The sequence below is a fragment of the Fonsecaea pedrosoi genome, assembly GCF_000835455.1.
Source record: "Fonsecaea pedrosoi CBS 271.37 unplaced genomic scaffold supercont1.1, whole genome shotgun sequence".
NCBI classification, from domain to species: domain Eukaryota; kingdom Fungi; phylum Ascomycota; class Eurotiomycetes; order Chaetothyriales; family Herpotrichiellaceae; genus Fonsecaea; species Fonsecaea pedrosoi.
The window spans coordinates 1934478-1947324 of NW_013550615.1; the positions used below are offsets into that span (position 1 = coordinate 1934478).

Sequence of the window (12847 nt, forward strand, 5' to 3'; positions counted from 1 at the left end):
AACTGCTTTGGGGAATCGGGGATAATACACCAAAAACCAATACGGTGTTCACTCTCGAGTCTTCCGGAATAGGCAGAACGTCTGAAATCGGCGTTGGCGGTTTTGGCCACCAGTCAGATGCAGAGGTCGACCTGTGAAGCACAAAAGGACCATGATGTTCTGGCCAAAGATGCCCCTGCTGCAGCAGCTTGCATTTTCGTTTCGATACAACAATGTCGACAGCGGCAGCAGCAGCAAGTGTCAAGGTCGCTGCGGTTCAAGCAGCTCCCGTCGCCTTCGATCTCCCTGCCTCAATACAAAAAGTCCGACACTTCACAAAGGCGGCAGCACAGGAATCCGCTGATCTCGTCGTCTTCCCCGAAGGGTTCCTCAGCGCATACCCGTGGCGTTACGCCTTCGATGCGACGATAGGGGCACGAGAACCTCGAGGTCGCCAATGGTTCGCCAAATACTACCAGTCGGCCGTGGCGATCCCGTCTCCGGAATTTGAGGAACTACGGAGCATTGCAAGAGACCACAACGTGTTTCTGTCGGTAGGGATCATCGAGAAAGAAAGAGGGACCTTGTATTGCACATCAATACTCCTCTCGAGAACGGGCGACTTGCTGTCCTCTCACCGAAAGCTCATCCCAACGGTATGTCTCTACAAAAATCCCATAGGCCCCCACAGGGTGGTGGTAGATGTTGTATAGTCAGCAACTGATAGATTTGTCTTTCTCGCAGGCGGCGGAACGGCTCGTGTGGGGGAGAGGAGCAGGCGATGGACTCCAGGTGGTGGACACGGAAATTGGCCGCGTCGGTGGCCTCATCTGCTGGGAGAACTATATGCCCGCGGCGAGACTGTCTCTGTACCAACAGGGCATCGAGATCTACATCGCCCCGAACGCCGACGACCTGCCCTCGTGGGTGGCGTCGATGCAGCACATCGCCAAAGAGGGACGCTGTTTCGTGATATCGTGCAACCAGTTCTGCAGGGTCGCCGACTTTCCGTCTGACTATCCACCTTTCTCGCCCGGCCACCACGACAGACAGGCCGACGGGTCTCCCTGGACCCCAGACGCCGTACTCAGCCACGGCGGCTCGTGCATCGTCGGGCCCCTGGGGACGTTTGTCACGGAACCGGTCTGGGACCGCGAAGACATCGTCTACGGACAACTGAACCGGGACGATCTACTCCAGGCTCGAATGGACTTTGATCCAGTCGGGAGCTACGCCAGACCAGACATCTTCACGCTAACCGTCAACAGAAAGCCGGGGGACAATGTTGTCTTTACTGACTGAATTAAGCACCCGCCCCCCTTGCCTATTCCTCATACATACCGAGTAATCCGGGGGGGGGGAGGGGGAAGAGAAAAGGCGCGCCCCAAAATATTCGAGAGCCTCGTTCCGTCTCCTGTCATGTGGCGTGACCAGTTGCCAGATGATTATTACTCGGTACCGAGTACTTTGTACATACATAGTCGCGTATACCCTGAGACTGTACATAGATAGAAGATAGATGATCCACTCCCAGAAACGGTGCACGAAACCCCCCTCCCCCCTGTCCACAAGCAATTTAGGGTCTAGTGGACTGGGTATTCCAGGGGGCTTGGGGGCGCTTTCATTGGGTGATAAGCAACTTTTTGCTTATCTCTCTCTACAAGTACGTGTTACCTCGTACGAAGGAATGGCTCACTATAAACCTGCGCAACCACGCGGGCTATGAGTTCTAGCCCCCCCCCAGAGCGGCGGTCCCCCAAAAAGTTGATGTTCGGTATCTTGAACTGCTGGTTTGATTGATATATACGTATTTCACTTTCGAGCTCTAACTTTTTCCCTCTTTTCTATCTCCACTCCGTCTTTGTTCGCGCCCCCAATCTTGTTTTTCCGCTTTTCCCAATTTCTATTTTGACAGCCCGTGGGTCGATCGGAAGTCCAGGAACGGGGTCGACCACACGACCACCTCGAAACCCCGCCGACCCAAGTATCAAAATCCGGAGACTTTAGTTCGAACCTCGAGGTTCCCTTGCAAAATTTCTCATGTCTACTTCGACTGTCGTGGAGAATGGGCCAATGGCGTCGAGTCTGAGCCAGAGCCAGAGCCAGGGCCAGAGCCGCCGGCGGAAGAGCATCCTGCCACCAGTAAAGGTGGCCTGCACATCGTGGTAAGACCCTGCCTGGAATCGAAAAGCCATTCTACGTTTGGGAACTCGTCTTATAACCTTCCCCGGTTCCAAAAAGCCGTGCGTCTCGAACACGATGTGACGCCAAAGCTCCCTGTAACAATGTATGTATTCTGTCGTGGTGTGGTGTGGTGTGGTGTGTTTGGGTGGGTTTTGGTGCTTGCGACTTACCACCTGTGTTTGACTTTCATGGGAACCTCTTTGCCTGATAATATTATAGTGTTTGATCAGGGGCAAAGAATGCCGTTATGTCAAAAGCAATCGTGGCGGTCCTCGCGTGTCGCGGAAAAAGGCCATCATGGCCGTGGAAAGGCAACGGCGGGCGGATGAAGCGGCAGCAGCTCCTACAGCACCATCTCAATCCCAGAGCGAAACAATGGCCTCGGAAATCAACATCGATTGGGATGCGTTGATCCTGTCGTCGGAAGAGATCCACAACGACCTCATTGCCACCATGATCGCTCCGGGAGCTGGGTTGATTGACGTCGGCGGTGACGAGGATGACAGCGACCAGATCTTTGACAACATCTTCATGCCCGCTTCTGAAGGCAGTGACTCAATCGACGCCATGGAGGAGGACGATCCACAGGACAAAGTATACACGCCAATCACTCGGAACTACCAAGAGAACGAGGCGATCCTCAATGCCTACTACATCTTCATTCATCCGTACTTCCCGATCCTGCCACCGCCAGTGACGACACTGCAGGTTGACGACCCAGCGAGCGAATCCAAATTCTTCGAGCCGGCGTCGCCCTTGGTCATGGCATTGATGGCGATTCTTGTTCTGATCCCCCATCCCGAGGACGAGTACCCCGATAGTGATGAGTCTGTATGCCTCCGAAGGCAGCGAGCTCACTCTTTCTCCCAAATGACCATGGAGAGTATCGAAATTGAGACCGAGCTGCTCGAATCCACTATCAACCCGTCCGAGGCCTTGGATCATCGTCGACCATTGATCGAGCGTGAAAAGTTCCACCCTTGTGTGCCAGTGGAGCTGGAAGGTGTCCTGGCACACGTATTGTTGAGCATCTATGAATATGCCCAGCGAGGGAATTTGGCAAAGATGAGAAATCGGGCCAGCCAAGCATACGATGCCGCCGTCAGACTCTGCCTGCACGACATTTCTGATCTTTGTTTGGACCAATACACAGAGGCACGTCGACGTGCCTGGTGGATGACAGTAAGTGGATGGGTGAGCCGTGACTGGTGTGGACAATACCGGCTAACCCGTATTCCAGTATATTGTCGTTCTGCAGTCGTCCATCGTTAGCAGCACGGTAGGTTTGATAGTCGACCCTCGGTGGTAACCACTGTCTGATCTGGTTGAACTAGCCTCCTATTATCTCGATTGATTTCCATCAGTTCAAGACGCCTTTACCAACATCAACTGCGGACCCTGATGCTTGGTTGTTCTTCATTGAAGCCCAGCAGTGCATCCTGAAGTGTACCCAATACACTGTGGCGCTGAAGAAGGCCCTCGACGGCGGACTGGGGGACAGCATGCTCGAACAGAGGAAAGCCATGCTTGAGAGCAGTCTCGATTCAGTCCTCTTGCGATATGCCTGCCCGCCGAACGAAACGTCGACCCCGTCGCCCACAGATGCCGAAGAACAGGTCCTGGCCAAGTCGCTGCGATTACAAGCGGTGATCAAACTCAACAGTGCGAGGATCAAACTTCACCGATATCGCGCTTTTCAAGACGTTCCAATATTCACTCGCCGCCACTGCGATCTCGATCAAGCTGATGTCTCTTCTCCGCGTCCACTCGGATGCTCCTGCCATGCCATGCTTCCATCTGCGTTCTCAAATACCTCGCCGAATGGATATCAGTCTGGTGGCTTTCCGGGGCTCCGATCACACTCGCCTCAGGGGAGTGCTTCTGATGCATCTAGCGACCATATAGATGGACTCCCAAAAGGCGTATCGATCACTGACCTGTCTGCAGCCAAGACTTGCCTCAGAGCTGCCCTTGCCATTGGCAGGGCATTTGAGTCCTTCCCTTACCCCAATCCCATGCAGTTGCCACTCCCTCTGCCTTCTTCACCAATGCTGTCACTCGACTCTTCAACTCCAGCTCCGCGAACCATGCCCTCATTTGCCTGCTGTGCCATGCAGAGCTGCTACACCCTGCTCACGCTGTGCTACAAAAGCCTTGAAATGCAGTGCATCAATCAAAGGAGCTCGGCCGCCGACAAGGGGATAGATGATTTGTATGCCGGAGTGGGCCGGGTGTTGAGAGCGCTACAAAATTATGCCATTGCATTTGAGGCACTGAATGGCATGGTTCGTAAGTTTTGTTTCATCTTTGAGTGAGGAGACCTTGATGCTGATTTCCCCATAGAACAGGTCGAGGAAGCCCTTGAGGCGCTCAAGCACGTCCGACAGCACAACAGCTGAAGGTCACAATTTGAAGAATAATGTCACCTGCACAGTCTTTGACCTCTTTGACCTCTTTGACTACCTGTTTTATTACTCCGTTCGTTCGCCATCTCAAGCATGCGGCGAGATTCGATAACGCTGGGAACCGGAGATCCAAAGAATGCTAAGGGTCCTAGCAAGACGTCCATGAGGCAAGCGGTGATTTCTTTATCGTCGGCCAGAACCTAGATGGACCGGGCAGGCGTGACTCTTTTCGCTGACGATAGAATCAAGCCCAACGAGGGTAAGAGCAATGTTTTTGGGCTAGGAATATTGGCAAGGGACACACTTGGCCTTCTTCTACAATTGTATGGAATTGCGTGCTGAAGAGATTGGAGTTGCCAAAAGGACTGTCGCTATGGTCGATCCCGTTCGCCCTCAAGGTTATTCAGGCCCCCACAAGTCGAGGTTCTGGATGGTGTTCAGGTGGTGCCATTACTGGGATACCCACGATACATCGCTCAAGAAGAGTTCAGTGACGTTGGACCAATCGGGGGAAGGCTCCGCTGGAGCTTAGGATAAAGTGGTATTCGCTCATTTTCCGGGATCAAATCTATATCTTGCCTCCAGTTAGTATGTTTTTTTTCCTTTCAAGAGTAATTCCCAAAGGGGGTATCTTGTAAGATTAGAGATAGCGAACTCGAAAGACTCGCAAATGCAAAGCGTGAAGGCCAACCGGAGCTTGTCGACACAAGTGTATGGATCGCCATCAAAAAGTCACCAGATATCGCGTTGATTGCTAAACATTTGTTCCTGTCATCTCTGACGGCTGTCAGACACTTTTTGATACGTGGTAGCCAGCAGCTCCTGCATTTGGTAAAGGGCTCATCTGAGATCTAAGATGGATCCGGCTAGTGCAAGTCCAACTCAGTCAGGGTTTTCTTGTACGTAAATGGAAGGACACGTACGAGTGCAACGGTGTACGGGGCAAAGAAACACTATAATATGATTGTGTAGGTACTTAAAGACATAGTCGAAGGAGGGGAATGAAATGCGGGCGCTGAAGTCAAAGGAAAGAATAATTCGCTGTTCTTGTCATCCCGTCCGTACGTTGTTTTTGGGATAGAAGCTGGCTGTGAGGACCGCTTGTTCGAAAGGTGCAAAGGTGTATTTCTCTCAAGGACCACCACGGTCTGGGCTGTCCACACTTCTTATCGTGGGCATACAAGGCACAGAGCCTCAAACCAAGTGTCTCGCAAGGTTACCGCCTGTCGGTCTCGAGTTTGCTGATTCTCACGGGTTCATCGTGAAGGCCGCTTCTCTTGGTTCAGAATAGGTTCAACTTCTGTGTTCGACATCTCATCATGCCGATCCGACCAGCCACGATATCCGACATACCTGCCATGGCAGAGATATATGCTGCTGCTTTCAGCTCCAACCTCATGTTCCAGTTTCTCTTCCCTTACATAGAGGAGCATCCCGAAGCATTCGTCCAGGCGGCCAGAGAAAACCTGACGGTGGCGTGGTACGACTTCAGTCAGATCTTTGTCGTGTCATATGAGGCTGGTAAAGTGGACAATGGGCAGCTTCACGATGCGCGGAGTGCATTGCTGTCCAGTGGGGGGCCGGAGCACGCTAGAAATGAAACGGTCACGGGTTTCGCCCAGTGGCAACGGGTGGGGACAGGCTGGGAGCATGTACATGGGATATGGGGACGGTGGGATCCTCGTGAGTCAAACCAACGTCTTTTCCACTCACCAAACATTGTCTTCTAATTTTGATGTCAGGTCTCATGATAATGCCTGCAGTTTCGACGTTTTACAGCATCCGTCGATACATTTGGCCTAACAAAGCGGCAGCACGACCGACCGATAAAGATCCTGATCCTCTCACCATCTGGAACTTCCTGCCTCGAATACGACCCCTTTGCCTTGACTTTTTCAGTGCTCCCCATAGACAGATACACTGGTCATTAGAGTTTTTGGCTATTCACCCCAACCACCAAGGCAAAGGATTCGGTCGGGAGCTCGTAGAGGATGGACTGGTGAAGGCGAAGAAGGATCCTGCAGGAGACCTCCCCGTGTGCGTTGTGGCTGCGGAAGGTAAAGAGTATTTCTACCTCAAGGTCGGTTTCAATGAGTTATTGGGTTACACGAGCCAGGTTGTTGGCAAGGATGGCAATGAGAACCCATTGAAAAACAATAATATTGGGGGTGGAGCGATGCTCTGGACAAAGTAGAAGAATGAGGATCAAAATAGATGCGCGCCCGCCGTGGACTAGCGTGGCTAGATTTACAAACAGTGAAAAGGTGGCAAACATCACAAACATTGCAAACACCACCGCTGATTGTCAAGTGCCAGTTTGTCAAAGCGATTCTGTTCAACAGCACACAATGCTATATCACATTTTGAACCGGACGGGTTCTTTATCTGTCCTAGAAGAAACATTCAACATCTCATCGCGCATGATGCCGCCCTTTCAACGTCCAGGCTCAAGGGATTAACACTTCCCCTCTCCGTTTCAAGCGAGTCAATGATCTGAACATTACCACCACATATCTGCGCCTTCGATGGGTTGAACCTCGGCTTGCAACAAGGCAATGCAGCCTTCAAAAGGGGTATTAGTTGGTCTAAGCGGAGATGTTTGGAGAAATTCAAGACGATCTTGGGGGGCATACCGTGGCACGCGTGGTCAATGGCTATGCTGATGCAGTAGCACGCATTCCTGCGATGAAAGCACGCAATCACCGTGATTAGATTGTGTACAAGGAGTACTCCGTTCACTACAACCCCGCATCTCAGGAGGTATGATCGTCTGTCTACCTTTTAAGCACCATCGCCCACGCCATCTGACCGAAACGTCTGGCGTGCTCCGTGGACCAAGACACTTCTCTAGACGTGCCAAAACTACAACACACCCCCGAAAATGGCGCCATCTGCCATTGAAACTGAATCGGCACCACAGGCGGCCAAGCAACTCTTGATCAAGCCTTGGAGTCGACCACAATATACGAAAGAGGAGCTTGATTGGGCTCCGCTAACCACCATCGACCTATCCCGTTTTGACGAGGAAGGAGGCAAACAAGAGTTGGCTAAGCAGCTTTACGATGCTGTCACTCGAGTCGGCTTCTGGACTGTCGTCAATACGGGCATCGATGACGGCAAGGTACTCCGCCAATTCAGTTTTGGTAACACTTTCTTCAAGCAACCAATCGAAGAAAAGCGCTTCTTCCCATGCAACTTTGCGGAAGGAGAATACTTTGGCTACAGAGAGAACTCCCGGTGGGTTGGAGATACTGGCGTCAAAGAGAACATTGAGATGGTGCGTTTGATACTTCAGCCAACATGAAACAAGCTCATCTTGTCCAGCTTAATATTCAAAAGCCTATTCCTATCTATGAGAATGTGCCGAAACACCAAATTGTCCGCGAAAACTGGGAAGAGATTTCGGCATTCCACAGGGAGTTATGGGAGAAGGTCCTCCGGAAGTTATACGTACTGATTGCCATTATTCTCGAGCTCCCGGAAAATTATTTTGTGGACGCACATGCTTACGAGGGAGAGTCCGATGATCACCTGAGATACATGATCTACAATGTCAGAACTCAGGAGGAATGGGACAAGGCCCAAGGCTATACCAAGGGCGGGCACACCGACTTCGGCAGCCTTACCTTGCTGTTCTCACAGCATGTCGCCGGATTACAGATCCGGACACCTGAGGGGCAATGGAAGTGGGTGAAGCCTGTTGAAGGGGGTATCACTTGTAACGCAGCCGACACGTTGTCTTTCCTCACGAACGGTAATACTCGATCATCCATTACGAAAACCCGAAATGCTGACTGAATCATTCGTACAGGTTTCATCAAGTCAACAGTTCACAGGGTGGTCACTCCTCCAAAAGATCAAATGGACATCCCTCGTCTAGGCTTGCTCTATTTCAGTCGCCCTGGAGCGAGGACTCCCATGAGGACCGTCCCATCACCCCTCCTTGAGCGTCTCGGCCTTCTATCAGACGAGGATAAGGACCCTAACAAGCCAGTTCCCACAGGAACCGAGTATGTCCGAGCCCGAGTCAAGGATGTTCATCACAAGAAGGTGATAGAGAAGCGCGAAGGGACTTCTTTCAACTTCAAAGGAGTGAAAGTCCAGAACTACTATGACTAGTTTTTGGGAAGACGGGAGGTCTTTCCCCACGCTGTCCTAAAGTCAAGGCTTCAAAGCCCATGATAACCGACGTCCAATAGCCATGACCCAGAATGGTCAGCGGTCGGCCGAAACCGTGGCCTGAGCGATTCTAGAATGAGAAGATCTGCCTTACCCTACGATTCCATGACTTCCCGCAGAGGCGAAAAGCTCTCTGGTGTGGTCGCTTAAGCCCATAGTAAAGGCCACGTGTGGTATGCATTTGAGGAGCGTCTCAACGGTTCCGACACGGTCTTCACCACGTGAGAGTCCTCTTATCGTGGATACTCGACCTATCAGACCGGAGGTGGATTGCCGCAGGCGAAGTGGCCGTTCGTGGTATTGCAGTCAATTGAACAATGTGCCCCTTTCGCTCGACATGATTGGTTGGTCGGCTTCACTCCACCATGCAGTATTTTCTTCCCCTTTCGGTTGATAGCCACTCAATGCTGCATCAAAGCTATCGTCAGGAAAAATTTCTGCAGCATGGGAGTGGCACTGGCGCTGGCGAGAGACACTACCCTGGAGGGCGATCTCGAGCCCAAAAGAACAAATATAATACAGGGTGGTGCAGTGAGAGAGATGGAGACACCATCAACTCCAGCTCCTCCCCAAACGCGCCCTTGTTGGCTTCAATTTCAGGCTTCCTAACCGTCCCAATCGCCAGCTTGACGACATGGACCACGAGGAAGACGTCCAGGAGAGGAAGTTTCCTGCCTCTCAGGAATACGATGCGGACCAGGAACGAGACATCGCCTTCCCACCCGCCCCTCTCGCCGAAGTGCCCAAGGGGCGATGGGAACGATCATGGCCCGTGATCGCCTGTGGAGCTGGACTCTTCTCCGACGGGTACCTGAACGGCGTTATCGGTTCAGTGTCGACAATGCTTCAGCTCATCTATGGCGACCAGTACAGCAAGTCGTCGTATAAGAGCGCTGTCCCCAGTATTGCCTTTGCCGGCACTGTGGTTGGACATTTGTTCTTTGGAATCCTGAGCGACCATTGGTCTCGCCGCAATACGTTGCTCATTTCAACCATCAGTACGACCCTGCCGCGTATATTCAGCCCTCTTCCAAATGTTGGTGCTAACACAAGCGGATAGTTCTTATCATCTTCTCAATTCTTTGCGCTGGCGCGTACGGAGCAGGCGGCAGCACCCAAGGTCTCTTCGCTGCTCTCTCGGCCTACCGATTCCTGATCGGCCTAGGTATCGGAGGAGAATAGTAAGACACTCTGTACGCGTCGTCCTGGAAGCTTTTACTGACACTCGCACAGCCCGGCCGGATCAGTGGGCGCGGCCGAGTCAACGGGTGAACTCAAGAAAGGTCATCGCAACCGGTGGTTTATCTTGGCCACCGACTTTCAGATTGATCTCGGCTTCGTGATCAGCGCGTTCGTCCCTATGATTGTGGTGCTGGCGACGGGTGAAAACCATCTGCGCGCGGCATGGAGAATCTGTCTGGCACTAGGGGCCATTCCTCCGCTAAGTCTGATTTACCTCCGGTGAGCTGCCCGCTGTATTTCTGAGATGTTGCTGTAGTATAGTCGCTGACGCGCGCGTGCCCTAGAATCAAGCTTCAAGAACCAGAACAGTATAACCGCAACAAGATGAACAAGTTTCCCGTGTGGCTGATTGTCAAGTTCTATTGGTGGAGATGTACTGTCATCTCCATCATCTGGTTTGTCTACGTGAGTCTGGCCGTCGTGTCCATCGCCACGGCATAAATCTGACCAAGCCTCACGCAGAACTTCTCCGCCTATTCATTTGGCATTTTTGCGTCATCCTGGCTGGTTTTTATCCTCCCCACCGACGCGCCGCTGTGGAAGAATTTCGGAATGGCTACCGCAATTAACAGGTGAGTTACTTGTGTTGAGAGATTGTATATACAGCCGGGTCGAAGAACGTCGATGGGGTTCGGGCCCGCGCTCAGTGACCGGGGCTAACAGACGCTTGTAGTTTCTGGATTCCAGGTTCCTTCTTCGGTGCTTTCCTGGCTGATTGGATCGGTCCCAAATGGTGCCTGATCGTGGGTGTCACGTTGCAAGGTATTGTCGGATTCGCCATGACGGGGGCCTACGGCGAACTGAACCATCCCTCGCGCGTTGCCGGGTTCATCATCCTGACGGGCATCTTCATGGCATTGGGCGAGGTCGGCCCCGGCGACAACATCGGGCTCTTCGCATCGAAGCTCTCCTCGACGCCCATCCGCGGACAGTTCTACGGCATTGCAGCGGCGTGGGGGAAAGTCGGCGCCTTTGTCGGCACCTATGTGTTCCCGCTCTTGATCGACGCTGCAGGCGACGACACGGTCAAGCAGGGGCAATATCCCTTCTGGGTCAGCAGCAGCCTATGCATCTTCAGCGCGGTCGTGGCATTTGTGGGCTTGCCCAACGTCGGCCAGGGCATGATCGAGGAGGAGGACGAGAGGTTCAAGCGATACCTCGAGGAGCACGGATACGACACGAGCCAGCTGGGGACGAAGAAGTTTAGAGGAGAGACTGCCGGGGCACTGTAGTTGGGGAACAGAACGAGATGAGTAGCTCATCCTTTACTGGAGACAAGTCTTTGCGGGAGGAATTTTCCTCGCTAACAAATTGTAGAGGCACTGACTTCAACACGCCATAGATATAATATATTCCTTTTCCCAGCAGTTGAAAAGAGCTTTCCTCTGATGCGGAGCACAGGCTTCAAAGACATCGAATACCTCTTCTCATGTTGAACTGGATCAGTTCTACTCAGCGTACCTGGTGGTGAACAACGACAAGTCCGTCCTGGAAGAAAAAGGTCGAGTTGTCTGCTTTAAGTAAGTGAAGCGGCGACTTGAATTCCACGTGACCCCAGACATCCAATTTACTTGCCTGTGCCAGCCTCGTCAGCTCCCGACATGTGCGGCTTGACCATCCACAACAAAGATGTCCACTTTTAAACGATTACTTGGGTGCTCCAATCCGCGTAGACTGCGTTTCCAAATTCTGTCAGATCTTCATCTCGAGACGGGAAATCAGTATAAGAGTTTCCAGGTTCCAGTTCAAGCCCCCATTCTCATCTTGGCTGGTGACATTGGCCGGCTGCACGACTACGAAAATTACCTGTTCTTCATAAGTACGCAATGCGCCAAGTTTGGCCAAGTGTGTCTCGTCCTCGGAAATCACGAGTTTTATGGCGTTTCACGAGCTGAAGGCTTAGAGCTTGCCTACAGGTTGCAGAGAGAGCCCAGTACGCTAGGAAAGCTGTCTGTCCTCAACCGGACAAGGTTGGACGTCGACCCGTCCATCTGTGTGCTTGGTTGCACTCTCCAGTCACATATACGACCGGAAAACCGAGCTGAGGTGCAAAGCCGGATCAAAGACTTTCGAAGAATACATGATTGGAGTGTCGACCATCACAACACTGAGCATGCCAAGGACGTGAAGTGGCTGCGGAATGAGGTTGAGTCGATCAGACTTGAATCTAAGCGACAGGGCCGAGAGAAAATGATTATTGTTGTCACCCATCATGCACCCATCAAAAAGGGAAGCAGCCATCCCAAGCACGAGGGAAATCCGTGGGCCGATGGATTTGCTACAGACTTGCTCGGCGTTCCTGGAGGAATCAGCAGGGTAGATTGGTGGATTTTTGGCCACACGCACTTCACAAACCAGTGGCGGCAGCACGGAGTCCACCTTGTCAGCAACCAGCGAGGTTATGTGCTGAATCCTGCTGGTGGAACTCAGCTCTCACAAGGACCTCAGCAGCAACCTATCTGGCGAGTTGTCTCGTCCCCATTCGCAAGGGAAATGTGCTTCGATCCACGGAAATGCATCGAGGTCAAAGCTTTGTAGCGCTGTGAAGGCTACTCTATGCACGAATACCAGCTTCACACGTTACCTTGGGCATTTGAGAGTCGAATCAAACGCCACTGCCCCCGGACCATGCCTGTCCAGTACGTGCACTGCATGAGTGGATATAGGCTCATCATCAGTATCGTATAGCCTGTCCCTTTAGGCTGCCGAAGAGGAGGAGAGCAAACAACCTGGAACATCTTTTCACGGTCGAACAGAACAAAGGGAAAGCTGGATCCAAATTGACACTGAGGTATCTGTTGATTTATCACTGCTCTCAAGGCTGGTTTCAAACGTCCTTCGGGGACAAAGGAATCCTC

General features: G+C 52.2%; 6 protein-coding genes across 6 annotated transcripts; all 6 read left to right on the plus strand.

The window, feature by feature from the left end:
* Positions 1-212: 212 nt before the first annotated feature.
* Positions 213-1281, plus strand: Z517_00697 (uncharacterized protein; the record flags this gene model as incomplete). The annotated part of the gene is made up of 2 exons (XM_013433661.1): positions 213-635; positions 724-1281. 2 exons carry the CDS (start codon positions 213-215, stop codon positions 1279-1281), a joined length of 981 nt encoding a protein of 326 aa, XP_013289115.1.
* Positions 1282-2460: 1179 nt separating this feature from the next.
* Z517_00698 (uncharacterized protein) lies at positions 2461-4478 on the plus strand (the record flags this gene model as incomplete). Its single annotated transcript, XM_013433662.1, has 3 exons — positions 2461-3345; positions 3404-3442; positions 3498-4478. The coding sequence occupies 3 exons, from the start codon at positions 2461-2463 to the stop codon at positions 4476-4478; spliced, it is 1905 nt and encodes a 634-aa protein (XP_013289116.1).
* Positions 4479-5887: 1409 nt separating this feature from the next.
* Positions 5888-6762, plus strand: Z517_00699 (uncharacterized protein; the record flags this gene model as incomplete). The annotated part of the gene is made up of 2 exons (XM_013433663.1): positions 5888-6251; positions 6311-6762. The coding sequence occupies 2 exons, from the start codon at positions 5888-5890 to the stop codon at positions 6760-6762; spliced, it is 816 nt and encodes a 271-aa protein (XP_013289117.1).
* Positions 6763-7449: 687 nt separating this feature from the next.
* On the plus strand, positions 7450-8687 carry Z517_00700 (uncharacterized protein; the record flags this gene model as incomplete). The annotated part of the gene is made up of 3 exons (XM_013433664.1): positions 7450-7845; positions 7893-8322; positions 8380-8687. 3 exons carry the CDS (start codon positions 7450-7452, stop codon positions 8685-8687), a joined length of 1134 nt encoding a protein of 377 aa, XP_013289118.1.
* Positions 8688-9381: 694 nt separating this feature from the next.
* Positions 9382-11221, plus strand: Z517_00701 (uncharacterized protein; the record flags this gene model as incomplete). The annotated part of the gene is made up of 6 exons (XM_013433665.1): positions 9382-9745; positions 9808-9928; positions 9981-10208; positions 10274-10394; positions 10452-10561; positions 10663-11221. 6 exons carry the CDS (start codon positions 9382-9384, stop codon positions 11219-11221), a joined length of 1503 nt encoding a protein of 500 aa, XP_013289119.1.
* A 397-nt stretch (positions 11222-11618) lies between these two features.
* Positions 11619-12527, plus strand: Z517_00702 (uncharacterized protein; the record flags this gene model as incomplete). Its single annotated transcript, XM_013433666.1, has 1 exon — positions 11619-12527. One exon carries the CDS (start codon positions 11619-11621, stop codon positions 12525-12527), a length of 909 nt encoding a protein of 302 aa, XP_013289120.1.
* Between the last annotated feature and the right edge of the window lie 320 nt (positions 12528-12847).